Here is a 14,191-nt window from a genome sequence, read left to right as displayed (position 1 = left end):
TAAACCTAGCTAGGACTTTAGTAAAGACCTAAAGTGCATGAATTAAAACTGAAAAAAGATTATTTACAATTTGTAGTGTAAAAATATAAAAAATATAAAATTTAGGAATATTTATACAGGTGGACACCTCAGCAAAGACTGCCTTTGTCATGTCATTGTGTCCTTACACCTGCACTAAATAGAAAAACTATATACATATATAATTATATACAATTTACAGTTTCGTTTCACATCACCTCATAGTCTTACTGACTGTCAACGTTTTTGTGATCACATCAGTTGGAATACTGCTTGAAAAAAATTGGCGAAAAGAGGCATTTCACCTTGGAATATGTGTTGCGAATTCTTTAGGTTATAGGGATTACCAGCTTTGCAATATTCCATCTGTGTTCACAGAAACAGACAGAGCAATACGAATAAGCTGAGCTTTTTGTAGGCAAGGTTGTTATATATATATATATATATATATATATATATATATATATATATATATATATATATATATATATATATATATATATATATATATACATAAATATATATATATATATATATATATATACATAAATATATATATATATATATATATATATATATATATATATATATTATTGATAGCAAGTTCAAGTGATTGTTTTATTTTTGGCGGTCTTATTAGGATTCTGGCTCGACGGGCAACACAGTGATGCCTCATCCAGTCTATTTTGAGATCAGTGTTTCTAAAGCGAAGCGAAAAGCAACACATGTTTTTCCACTCAAAAAAAGATCGTTGGAAATAGCTACAAAACTGTTCAGCTTTCCTTTCGCGGAAATGGGAAATTATTTTTGCATTTTCAGCATTTTCAACGTCAATGAAACTTTATGACTGTACGTAAAATTCGAATCGCTCACAGAAATGTTCGATTTTACGTGATTATGGGGCATATCCACGCGAAAATAATACAGTATAATTCTTTAGAAGCTAGAGCGTCAAAAGTTCCATATTTGGATGGTCCTGCACATTTGCATCTGTATTCGTCGTCCAGTAATGCTAGGACTGTATGAAGCGCTCCACCATCTTCTTTCGTTGAACAGACGGCAGAAATAACTTTCCAGCCCTTGATAAAGTTAGATAACACATTTTCAGATATAGCCCTATCAGAGCTCAATCCATTTTGAGGTTTAATTTACTTCCAAAGTTCGTGATACTTAGACTTCAAATCTCGTGAGCAAAAAGATTTATAAATGTTTAACAAAATATAATTTGTACAAAAGCCTCGAAATGTCTATTTCACAGCTGTCAGAGGCAGAAATGCACAACTGTGAATCAGTGATCGGATTTTTGGGTTGAAACTTCATAAACACCAGTTTCTGCGGTGTTGTTCTGGTGGGTTATGAGAGAACTAAAATGGATGCTTTCAGTAGCGTAGCCAGCCTGTCGATTTGTTCCCTAATGCTAATATTTTAGTGTTCACTGACTGTGAAAACTATAGATTTCTAAAGACATGAATAGTTATGATAACTCAAAATTTACATAGCGGGACAAAATCGTCAGGCTGGCCACGCCACTGGATGCTTTACAAAGTGTGGTTCAAAGTTTGGCGAGTTTGGGTGTTTCAGCTTACCGTTGGAGGTTTATATGTAACGGTACTATACGCATCTGAATCGGACGTAAACGTAGTATGAGAAGTCTTTTTGGTAACGTTACACGCGGATATATATCCAACTCCCTGGATCCCTTGTGGTCCCTGCGGTCCCTGTGATCCCCGTAACCCCTGTGGCCCCCGGGGACCTGTCGAACCATTAACTCCTTTAAGTCCCTGCAATCCTTGGGATCCATTAAACCCACGAGGACCCAGTTCCTTGCTGAAATTTCTCAACTAAAATGAATTACAATAAGATGCTACCAGAGCCGTAGCTAGAAGCTTAATTGGGGGTGCATATTCATATATTCGTCTTATGCCCGAATGATTTATTTTGTATGCTATTGTTCCTATGGTATATAAACATGAATATATGAATATACACCCCCCCCCCCAATTAAGCGGTCTAGCTACGGCCCTGAATGCTACTTATACTTTTGAAAAAATATTTTTTGGGGGATCAATCGTAATTATCACTCTTCAAGGACCATGCATTCATTAATCAAATCAACCAATCACAAGAAAGTTTTCGGTCGGATGCGTAACGCTGTTTGTGAGCCACCCCCCGTAAAACACCGTCAGAGATGTAATTAGGATATACAAGTGTAACCAAGCGCGCCTTGAAGGAGGGCATCTGCTACTGTAACATGTGAAAGAATATCGGACCATGCAAAACGAGTTTCTGGTAGATTTTGTCCGGGACATTTCGGATTCAAATACCTTGATATCGAACGTTGAGTTCATAGTTTGAATTACGTTGTTTAGTTGTTGATGTGTTGCAATCATCGTTGAATTTGTTCGGTTCAACTAAAGGTAGCAAAAAAACATGAGATATTTTCTGATAATTATGATCAGACTCAATGAAAAATGTGATGTCTTGTTGAGTTTATTGGGAGGTTCTGTGTACCGAGAGAATGTTAACGTGAACCTCCGACTATAACACCACCCCCCCCCCACCTCCTGAATTTAAGCCTTTCCGTGCCTCATCATAGAGAAAGTTATCTCATTTTTGTTTTGCGTAAACGCTATCCATCGTGATTCATCATAGCCTCTTTTAGATTTCTATTTATTTTATCCTACATGTCATGACCAGTGAACTCTATTTACACTGGAATGATAACTGAGGGTAATTTGGCCACCATCGTTGCGTCGAATCGACGACAAGGGTCAGTCTCAAAAATCACTGGACATTTGCGTGAAATTCACATTCCTTTTGCTGTACTTGGATATTTTTGCTTGCCTTTTACCTGCGTTTCTGCTCTGATTATGCTATAAAGTAAAACCTTTTTATATTGACGAACCTCTCTCCTAAAGGTTGATGTGATATTTTCCAATTTGGCTCTGAACTAAAATAAAAGAAAACTAGTCAAAAAATTAGCTGTTAAAGAAGCTAGCAGGAAAAATATAGTGAAATATAATAACTCTCTGTCGAATCCCCTTAGGTCGAAACGTCGAGAAGGTTTTTTTTGGCAGTTGTTATACCACATTTGATGCAAATTTATAGTGAAATATATGTTCAGCATATATTTTATACTTATTCACAGCCATATTAGACCTGATATTATTCTTAGAACAACCACTTAGGAAGTATTAAAAGTCCGCAATATCAGATTCTATGAAATTCTGAAATTCTATTTTTCAAAATATCGTTTTGTACTAATCACCTGATTCGACAATCTCTCGTTGTTTTGCTGCAAAGAATTTACCTGGAAGTGGAAACATCAAATCAAAAGTTTGCATGATTTTTGTTTCCACTTGGCGAAATTTTTCGATCGAACGAAATTTTTCGCTCGATTTTCTTTTCAATTGTGACCGGTGAAGGGAATCCGCTACAGTCGAATTCTCACAATTGAAAAAAATACCAGACGAAAAATTTCGTTCGGTCAAAAAATTCCGCCTAGTGGAAAATCGGTCTTAAGCACGTTTTGTGAATTAATTTAGTAGCTGCATAAATTATATTAATTATATGCTCTCTATATAACCGTAATGTTTCTGAAAAGCAATAGTTTTTTGCCACGTATAAATTAACACACTTTCCAACATCACCACCCTACTCTGCGACAAACTTGGCACAGTTCGATAACCATTAGTGCTTGTTTTATTCGCAAGTTACTCTGGTAGTTTACTCAGGTGTAGCGATTCGTGATTCTTTATAACAAGTACGATCGTACTACAGGGTGTCCCAAAAAAAAGTCCCCGCTATTGAAATGAAGCTTTTGTTGGAATTCGAATGCATGATCAACGCAGTAGTGTGTAAATAGCATATTTATTAGGTTGAGGCATTCAAATAAAGCGTCTTGCTTTCAATTGGGTTTATCATAATATTAAGGCAATCAGATTCGAACAAAGGCTTGATTTCAATAGAGGGGACATTTTTTTGGGACACCCTGTATTGTGGACCAGGAACTGCGTGAACGAGTTTCTGAACTGCATTGTACTTACAACAATAGAGAGGACAATGTATTTCTAATCGTTTGCGTTTATACTTATATATAGGCTGAATATTAATGATATGTATATATTATTTGCTGCAAATATAGTCAAGAATTGCTTGTAACTTGCTTCAAAGGTCAAAAGTAGAAATTCGAACTCCGTCAATCGATGCAGAATATTGCTTAGAATAATTGTGCCAAGTTTCATTCCGATCAAACAAGTAATGCTAGAGCCTTAGGGTTTTTTAAAGAGCGTCGCCCCCTAACAACAACAACAACAACAACAACAACAAGATTAGCAGCGGTTAGGGACCAGTTCCTGGTCCAAAAAGCCCCATTAAGTATACCTTGTCCTCCATCTCCTTGTACTTTTGTTCGAGTTCTGTGTAATTTTTCTTTGAGGATATAACCTTGAAGTAAAAACGGTACTTACACTGAGCATGCAATATTTTAACTCTCCCAGATAAGCAACAAATTTAAACATTGTCAAGCTGTGTTTATATTCGAGCAAATTATTTTACCTGTTCTTTTATCTTTTCAAGTTCCTAAAAGTAATAAAAATATAATATTATCACCATATATACCGTCTAAGCCTAACAATTAGCGGGCATGCATCAGCATGTAATATATTTGCAGGTAAACAAGTGTAAATTTAAAACCGCTAAACTTAGACTCGAACAAGATCTTACCCCGTCGCTCATTTTCGGCTGCTGACTTTGCTAAAGGTAATAGATAAAAACGAATTCGTGATCATCCAGCATTATCTGACCCAGTTCAGGCACATGGCTGTGTACTGTACTGTCTTCTACATCCCACACGAAAAACTCTTCTCTACACGACCTTTCTACACTGTTCAACAACCATCTCAGTTCAAACATCTAGCAAACTTTTTTGTTTTACCATCGATAACCGATGAAACCCCGTTCAACGAAGACATCGTCTCAACCAACTTTATAATTTGTAAAGCCACTCTGTATTAATACACGGTTTGACGACCATGCATTCACATGTGACCACGTTATCTGACAAATTTTCCATACATATGACCTGTGATCATGATGATCATATCACGCTGAATGGCAAGTAAAACCACCGCTAAAGCATGGTTACGATCTTCACCATTAAAAAAATCATTCCCGTAATGACCATCCTACTCTATCTGTCAACCATCCGACGCATCATTAAGTGTACTTTATTACTATTTAACAATTTTTTTCCCTTTGTGAACACCCCACCATCATTTAACCATCTCACACTGTAAGCCTGTTCCCATTTTTACAACCAGACAACATGCCAGAGAGCAATGCATTCAGAATGTAAATAAATACACACCTCTCCAGAATATCTTTCACCCTAAAAAAGATAAGAAAAATTTTAAAAAATACGTTCGACCAACTTTCACTTGTTGTCGTAAGTAAGAATTATATTTTTCTCATATTGGATGCTGGTGTTAGCCTTTGTTGCACGAATGAAGAGTTTGAGCCACATCTTACACCATGCAGTTTTTCTAGTCCCAGACAACAACTCATTGTATGCATAATATAGCCTTTTATAGGTCTGCGTTGTGACGTCGTTTGTGGGCGAAGTATGTCTTCGTTTGGCTTATGCTTCCAGTTGCCTGTCAGGAACAGGCTTTTTTCGAAACTATAGATCACAGCGAAGACTTTTTATAAAGGATTATCCAGGGCGTAAAATGACATTCAAGATGATCCCAGTGTATTACTCCTTAGGAGTGGGTAAAACTTGTGTGCATGCATGGTGTTTGTTGTTTTGTTCAAAGCGTCTGTTCTTGGACAAATCTCATTATTCTAGGTGGATAATCGAATTGTCCCATTTTTCCCTATTGAACAAACTCGAGAATGATCGCTTTTCTAGACAGTCCTTTAGAATTTAATTCGGGATATCCCGAAATATCTCCTAAACCGATTACAGAAAGACTGCTTTTCGAGATAGAATCGATTTATGGCCTCCATAATAGGATTCATAAATTCATTAGATCGTTACCCGATACACCACGACATAAATATAAAAAAATGCTCGATTCTGATTGGTCGAGAAAAGAGGTCATTCTCGAAGACACTAACAAAGTGATTTATTTCTACAGGCTAAATTTCTGAATTAGGCTAACCTTCAATTGCTCCGGCTTGATAAACGTCTCTTTTTTTACATCTGGAAATAAGATGAAATAACATGTCTTAAAAAGAAAACATAAGCAGGAACAATTTCAGAGGAACCTTCAAATCGCCTCAGTGATTATAAGAATATAGGAATGCCAATTTTAAATATTACACATAGTCTTATATTTCTTCATTTTATTATTTGTATTTTCGTATTTCTATTACAAAATCATGAAATATTTTTTGTAATCGGCAAGTAGTATTCTCAGAGTAACTTCGTCGGCTGAAAAAAAATAGCGATAATGTTATTAACTTAATTTTGTGTTGCATCATGCAATAATGCAATATATGGGCATGTTCTTAAAAAATGCGGGCATATCTTTTAATTACAGAGAACAAACACTTCAAATTTGACATAAATGAAAATCCCTGTTATCTGTAGTGAACTCTAAAAAATTGACATCCCTTGGTTATATATTGATATTAGAATCCTAAATTCCTACATTGCTACAATCTCTAAATTGCAGTCACGAATGCTAAACTTTAATAAAATACTGAGATCTCTATAAAAGTTGATCGATATCTTTCTAAGACGCACATGCCATCGACACTTCTCTGTAGTACGCACATCTTCCTGCCCAAAATAGAGACATTGTAACACGAACACATCTCTATCGAACATGCCGAACAAAAACCTTGACAAAATGCACACTTGTATTATATTTCGAAAAGACACGATGATGTAAACATGCATGCCAAGTGCATTTTACTCACACATATTGAACTTCTTATAAAAACATTAGTAAAAGCACAAAATTTAAGATCGCTAATGACCAAAAGAGCAGCCGCTTCGCAACGTTTGGGTAATCAAATTACTCACCTTGGCTTGGACATATTTCTATATTCGGAAACTCAGTCAGTGTTTAAATGAGTATATATATAGCCAGGTTTCATACGGTTGAACCGCTTGATGAACGTTTTGAAGTGAAGGTCTTATCGTCCCGAAAAATTCATATTCAATTTGAACAACGTTTCTTTGTAGGGCCTGCTTAATTTATACGTACTTTATACGTCGTCAATTCGTTTATTATCCCAATCGAAATATTCGTATGAAAGTGATTGATTTTCAAAAGTTCGTTGACAGGGCGCTGCCAAAACTCAATTTTTGAGCAATATATTTTTAAATTTCACAGATAGAAATTGCCAAGGTGGAAAAAATGGTTACACAAATATTCCAAAATGGTTGCTCTATTGCTCTAGAAAGTCACTAAGAGTAGCTGAAGTGTTTGGTTGCGACGATTTTTCGTTCTATTCTTTCATTTTATATTTCTCAGTGTATTTTGTATTTAAACTGATATACGTTGTTCATAAAAGGGCAAATTTGTTTTGGCAATGATTCAGTTAAACCCATTTCAACTCCTTCCTGTCGGTAAATTAGATTACTAAAATGCATATACACTGACTGTAGAAAGGGTTTAGAAGGTCAGTTATGGAATTCTACTTTCTCCAAAGCCTTATTTTTGAAAAGTGATACAATAAAGGTATCTTATATAGCTATAGTTGGAATTTCCTATTAATGGATCTAAATTCACGTCCAGTTTGCGAAGTACCTTAATTTGTAAAGAATTCACAAGGAGCATTTGTTTGACCAATCTGAGAGTGTTCGTAGCAATGTTTTATGAAATTTATTGCATCGTGTAGTTTTATTAACTAGCCATTTCTTAAATCAAGTGCTCTTAGGATGAATTCATCTAAATTTGATTTCAACAACGCTATGGCAAATGTTTACAATTAGAAGTATAGTTACAGTATTATCAATTAAACCTTAACCCTTGCACACAGTCATACGATTTTATTTTAGAAAACATTTTTAATTGCTTGATGTGACCTTGCGTCTTTGGGATGCCATGCAAGGTCGTACTTTCAAGGGCGACTACCTGCATACCTTGAATCACGGGTCCTTAAAATCGGGCAAGCAGTTTGCAATGCTCTCTCGAGCGCAAAAAACAGGGAATTAAAGCATATTTCGAGCCCATTTTCTTTTACACTAGTTATTTCTCTTAAATGTTCCACGTCCGTAGCTGAACGCGAGCTCCCATAAAAATTGCATAAACGACTTCGATCCCCTCCTGTGATGTAAGTAAGTATAATTACATCAACAGCAGACGACTCGTCTGAAGAGATACAGATATTTGCGATGGTTTGAATTTTGCAGTCGAATTGAAAAATTCTTTAAAGTGCAAATGAAAGTTGAATGCCTTGTTCAATTTAGTTCCATTTTAGGAAATATTCTAATTGACTCCAAAAGATGGGTAAAATTACAGGCGGGATTTTTTAAATCCCAATTTATATCTATTCCACATTTGTTCTTTGTGTTTTTTCCGGCAATTTGAGGCTTTCTATGGAAATATACACAGAACAACAAAGCAGATAGGGTGATGAATCGTAACTGTGCATGAGCCTTGCTCTGAATCACGAGACGTTACATGCATATCCCAGCATGCGTGTCTCGTATCCCGAGGCAATGTAAAATGCAATAAAAAACAACCACTGTTTGCATGACATATCGACTCAATTAACACTTATTTAATTACATGTACTCTAGATATCTTGTAGCTTAATCAAGTTTTCTTCTAACAACGTCACACCTCTCGAAATGTCTGTCCATTCTTAGGGAAAGTATAAAAGGTATAGATATTTTATCAATGGTTTTGAAATCGTTTAATGTGCAGATTTTTTTCGGAATAACTTTTTATTGAACTGAATGACTTTCACACATTAATGCATTATATATCCTGATTCCTATGATTTGTTGCGACATTTTTCGCCGCGCTGCCTGGGCGACCTTTCAAGTATGCGAACGTGTCTAGACTTTTTTATTCGCTTGTTGTTTTGAGTTGTAAATAGCTATAGAATGTCTTCGTCAAAATAATGTATCGTGTGAGTTGAGATAAGGGCCATGATCGTCAGGAAAACAAGTTATTTTGGCTAAATATGCTTTATACGGATACCGTGTGTTATAAACCATAATTACATAGATTTTGTGATTATATATTTGTGGGGGATTCTCTTATCTTCCTTAGTTACGTATAGCGCAGATAAATTCACGTAAATCTCATTGCTTTTCGAGCAAATCTCCGATATACTCAAGTGGCTCAGGTGCTCAAAAGTCTTTTGCGCAGCTTCATTTTTTCATCCCTGATCTCGCGCCTTTGCAATCTTGCCAAATTTGGTCGTGTTGCATTGGGGGAGACATTTTCCCAAATCCTCCCAACGGAAAGTTTGGCGTCTTCAATTTCTTATCAAATGAAATCAATGTAAACAGTTTTTGCCATACGACCATGCATCAGTCATCATTGTTGCTATACGAGCTTACGTTTATCCCAAAGGTCCGTTTCATGTGCCGAATCGAATGCAAATGAACTTTAACAAAGGCACATGAAAAGTTCGACGTCTTACTGTAATTATCTTTTCCACCTAACTTTCCTCCGTTGTAAAGTACGGGTGTCATGATCAGAGCATCAAAACTCCATCAAAACATTAAAATACGCCTTGTCAAAGGTGTAAATAGAAGGAAACTGTGCGTTTAATCCATTTTGTTCATGTTTGCTTAAAGTTAAAGCTACGTGCGCACTGAAACGTTTTTGAGTACTCCTTTTTTTTTCGCTTACAAGCCAGCATTACAACGGAAGTTTTAACCATTCCAACATAAACCTTTTTTTTTTAGGATTAACTGAATTCTGAACAAAAACGTCACGAATGTTTCTAGAGGAGGCGAAAACCTTTTTAAAAACGCTGGAAAACGATGCTCGTGTGAATATTGCATTGCCGCGGATTATAAAGTTTCGGTGCTCTGGCGCTGAATGCTTTCCACTGTCGCCTTTTTTATACGCACGTACACGCATGCGCGTAAAAGTCTAAACCCTTGTATATGTCATATTTGAAAAAACTAGGCGGAAGGTTTTCTGCGCGTAAAATAACGCACGACAGTGGAAACCAGCGCATATTCTCACTGCACGGTTACTTGAAATATGAAACTTCATGTTATATTGGCATTCACGAGTCGGAATTTTTCCATGATACAAAGATTTTCGCTTCATTCTCTTTTGAATTGTAAAACGTCGACCGAAGCAGGTCCACTATTAAAATCGATCAAAATTCGGAAAAGAAAATATAGCGAAAGAATTTATAGTCCGGCCTTCTGCCTGCAGGACTGCCTTAGAGCGACCGCAGATAATTCGAATTACGAAATCAGATCTGTTTGGTAAGATACTAATTGCATTCATTCCAAGCGATCTTTCTCGTGGTTCTACTTAGGTAATAGGAAAGCGTGGGAAAGGAAGTGTTTGTGGGTGTATATTTGCATGTATAATATACATAGCTGTCCGGTTTGTCTCCGAAAATCAACAGAATCTCTAAGTTCGTTAACGAAAGTAAATTTTTTGTAGGCTAACGTGTATAGAAACCTTCTTAATAATGTAAGTGGATCAAGATTTTGCGAAGTTAAATAATGGTTTTCCAGCAATTTTTTAGACAAGTATTTCCTTTTTCGTATCACGCGCTTAGCCATGCAGTGTCAACGCAAACACACTATTTGACATTTACGTCTGGCTTACCTGTTTGACGAATGTTGAAACGGAACATATAGATCATGGAGTCGCCTTTTAGGAACTTCCTTTTTCACATGTGTTTAATTACGATATTCATGTTTTGCCAAATTTGGCTCCGCGCCGAGATCTTGTTAAATGTTTCGACTTTCTACAGATTCAACTGCTGTGTTAATTACGAGCAGAATGTTAGACCTAGGTGCATGGAAGGGTTAATTTCGTGTGGCTTTAAGAATTCTTGTTAAATGCAAGGTTATCAGATAAGAGGGGAGGAAATAAATTCCCGCGTATGTGTACAATTTCTCATGTGTGAAATCCACCACTCGAAAACGTCGCTTCTTCTGTCAAATTTGTTTAAACAGTACCCTTGTTACAAGGAACACGTTTTATTTATCTATAATAACATTGGTTAAGTAACTAGGATTAATCTGTTATTTCATTGCAAATTCACGTTGGTGTCAAGGTCGATATACTGAACATCTGGTTTTAATGAATGATAAAAAAAAGAGTTTCCCGAACTAATGAAAATTAATTTTTATCGAATTAACGACATCCTTGACTGACCTTTGATAGAGTTTCTAGAATTTGTACAATAATAGTCGCACTGGTACACTGGTACGAATTTTCGTACTTTGACCAACGATATAGCGAATGATTTAAACAGTTCCAATGCAAATTAATTCGATCAATAAAAAAACCTTGTATTTTTTATTAACTGTACTAAACTTTGTTTAACGTTTCCATGGTGACTAATAGCAACCACCTGAGGTTCTTTCCAAGAAAAATATTTTAAACGCTCAATTTATGCATGCCGTGGTTTAACCGTTTGGTAAAAGTTTAACAACGACTGTCAACCATGATGCTTTGCAGTGATATATTGTTGGTAAATGGACCACGAAGAAGCTCGCAGTGCATGATGGCTAGATTTCGTAATAAAAATAGGCACTTAAAACGTACGAAAAATGTTTAAAACCATACGAAGGAGAGTTAGATGTGTGATGTATATATTTCGTGAGGATTATGTAGATTCATATCATTGGCACTTCGCTTTATTTGCCCAAATGTACGTGCAGCGAATTACAGAGATTTCAAAACTGTCTATTATGAAGTGGCATTAGCGGCCATTTGCATACCCCTCGTGAAAATACGAACGAATCAAACGTCAAACCTCTTTCTGTAAAGCAAAGCATTTTGCGTTGGCGTTTTTTATTCACGCAAACGCACATGATTCAACAAGCTAATACGTTAACAGTGTTATATAATTTTTTGTATAAAATAATCCATTTACCTCTAAGCCTGTAGCCAGGCCAACCAAAATATCCGAATTACAAGAAGCTAGCGTTGCTTAATCCTGTTGCCTGAGTCAGAGTGCGTTCTTTTGATCAGGCTTTTGCGGCAAGTTTTGGCAGACGTTAACACATAAAAATAACGGTATTAAACTCCTTCCTATTTTAGAACACTCATTAAAAGATATTTATCGTGAAGTCTGATTAATTTCAATGGTGTTCATGACCGATAATAACGTAACTCGACTTTGCAAGCGCTGTTGTATATTTTTTGCGTTGTTTTGCTATGAATTTTGTATATCTGTGAAAATATAGTTAGAATCGTACATTAACAAACACACACGAGAACAGATGAGTAAAACAAATTATTGTACGCCTCGTGCAGTGTTTGTTCAAGAAACATTTCACGCGGTTTGAGTGACTTTATTGGGCATGCGTTCAAAAGCAACTGGAATGCGTCTCTTATCAAAGATTCCTTATGCATAATGGCGCGATTGTGAAGAAGGATATAAACAGTGGGCTTTCGCTGGTTGTTTAAACGAATATTTTATTGAGCAGCAGGTTTTATCGTCCTGGGGCCGTCATCGTTTGATTTGTGAGACTGTCAACCAATTAAAATCAGAGTTAAACTACCATTTAACTGCGAAGTTGGTGGTTTAAAAGAGTTTAAGTACTTCTCTGAAACCAACAGTATTAGTATAATCCGTTTTCTCTTTCATTTTAGCCAAGTATCAGCGCGCTTTCGTGAACAAGTTGAGTTTTGTCCACTCCGTACCTCTTCAAAGAACAACGTCGTGCAAGGTATGACAACTTTACTCATGCCATATGAATAAAAACATTCATCTCGTGGCAATGAATTTTCCTTAACCGATTTTATGAAACGAAGCGCTGTTTGTTCGTTGTTTGAGATTAATGTGCATTAGGACTAACTTATATAACTACTCCCCTTGTACGTTCCTGTGCAATTCATTTGTCAATTACGGTATCATAGTTGAAATGTACACAAACGTAGCATACAAAAACGTACAAACTTACTGTTAATCCGTACTACGCTGGAAGCCACGAGGAGCGCCACTACGCCAAGAACACAAGCTAATATGCTCAAAAGCAAAGTAAATAACTGAACCCGATTCATCCGGTTTGTCTTTGGCTTCCCTTCTCCCGTATTCCGTACGCCTTCGATCTTTATGGGATGCTGTTTCTGTGGTTCGTACACCACGTTCTGGCTGAAGCGCGCATTTTTGAGATTACTTTCCTCGTACTCGTGTCCCTTGTCCCTGTTGTGCGTATCGCTGCTAACGGGATTGTCGTACGCGAGAACCGAAGACGAACGAGCCACAAGGCAGTCCCTGTTAGATACGTAAGCGTAATCGTTGTTTTGCCCTTTCGGCAACGTTCCGTCTTTGCTTTCTTCATAAACATGGTTGATTCTCATTCGCCGTCCTTGGTTTTCGGAGTTTTCCCGCGATAGCGTCGCAGCGGCTACACTCAAACTCATTGGCGATTCATAAACAGGTTCAGTCTTTCCATTCAGATTGTGATTTGAATACGTATGGTTTGTCTCATGTGTTGGATTCTTCATGTTCGTACAATCTGGTACGCTCACGACTTCATCCACGTCCATCTCATACACCGGGTTGCTACCAGTTTTCGGCATACCGGCTTCGTCTTATACTGGATATATATTTGAGTATTTTAGTCTTTTATACTACGACAAGGGTCGTGCGTCAGTTGCGTTCGCTTTAGATGACACTCTTTGAATGAAGGCGTTATGTATGTGTGGTACTCACATTACCTTGATGTTTGTAAGCTGCACGTCATTCGCTCTCGTCAGCAGCCTGCGCAAGGGCCGCGGCCTTGACCTTACTCTGCCACTCTAATTTCATTACAGAGGAGTGAATTCACGGCATTTCACGCAGGCCAAAATGTTTTCGAAAACTTTGTGCAACAAACCTATTACTCCTGTGAGTGGGAAATTTGTGAGAAATTTTTCACGGCAAATGCATTGAAATAAACACTCGAATGAAATTTTTTGTATAAAAATACTAAATTCTAATGAAATACTTATTTTAATCAATAATATAATTTTTCACATCTAGTTTTTCACATATAATTTTTCACATATAA

At 36.6% G+C, this 14,191-nt stretch overlaps 1 protein-coding gene across 1 annotated transcript; it reads right to left on the bottom strand.

Annotated features, from left to right (window-relative positions):
• Window positions 1–618: 618 nt before the first annotated feature.
• Window positions 619–13,838, bottom strand: LOC114522415. Its single transcript, XM_028543088.1, has 11 exons — window positions 13,100–13,838; window positions 6,183–6,223; window positions 5,387–5,407; window positions 4,744–4,773; window positions 4,576–4,599; window positions 4,402–4,464; window positions 3,287–3,328; window positions 2,924–2,968; window positions 2,343–2,429; window positions 1,605–1,859; window positions 619–1,097 (listed from the first exon to the last, which is right to left on the bottom strand). Exons 1-11 carry the CDS (start codon window positions 13,719–13,721, stop codon window positions 906–908), a joined length of 1,422 nt encoding a protein of 473 aa, XP_028398889.1. The 5' UTR covers window positions 13,722–13,838; the 3' UTR covers window positions 619–905.
• Between the last annotated feature and the right edge of the window lie 353 nt (window positions 13,839–14,191).

This window comes from Dendronephthya gigantea, unplaced genomic scaffold (assembly GCF_004324835.1).
Source record: "Dendronephthya gigantea isolate DGI-Jeju-01 unplaced genomic scaffold, DenGig_1.0 000022F, whole genome shotgun sequence".
Taxonomy (NCBI): domain Eukaryota; kingdom Metazoa; phylum Cnidaria; class Anthozoa; order Malacalcyonacea; family Nephtheidae; genus Dendronephthya; species Dendronephthya gigantea.
This window is presented reverse-complemented; position numbering and strand designations above follow the sequence as displayed.

Bases quoted from the DNA above. Each gene is read 5' to 3' on its own strand.
- LOC114522415 (XM_028543088.1), bottom strand. From the start codon at position 13,721: ATGCCGAAAACTGGTAGCAACCCGGTGTATGAGATGGACGTGGATGAA. The intron at 4,465-4,575 runs GTAAAATAATTT...TTTTACTTCAAG, and splicing joins TTGAAAAGATAAAAGAACAG to GTTATATCCTCAAAGAAAAA. The intron at 1,098-1,604 runs GTAAGCTGAAAC...AACTTTATCAAG, and splicing joins TTACATATAAACCTCCAACG to GGCTGGAAAGTTATTTCTGC.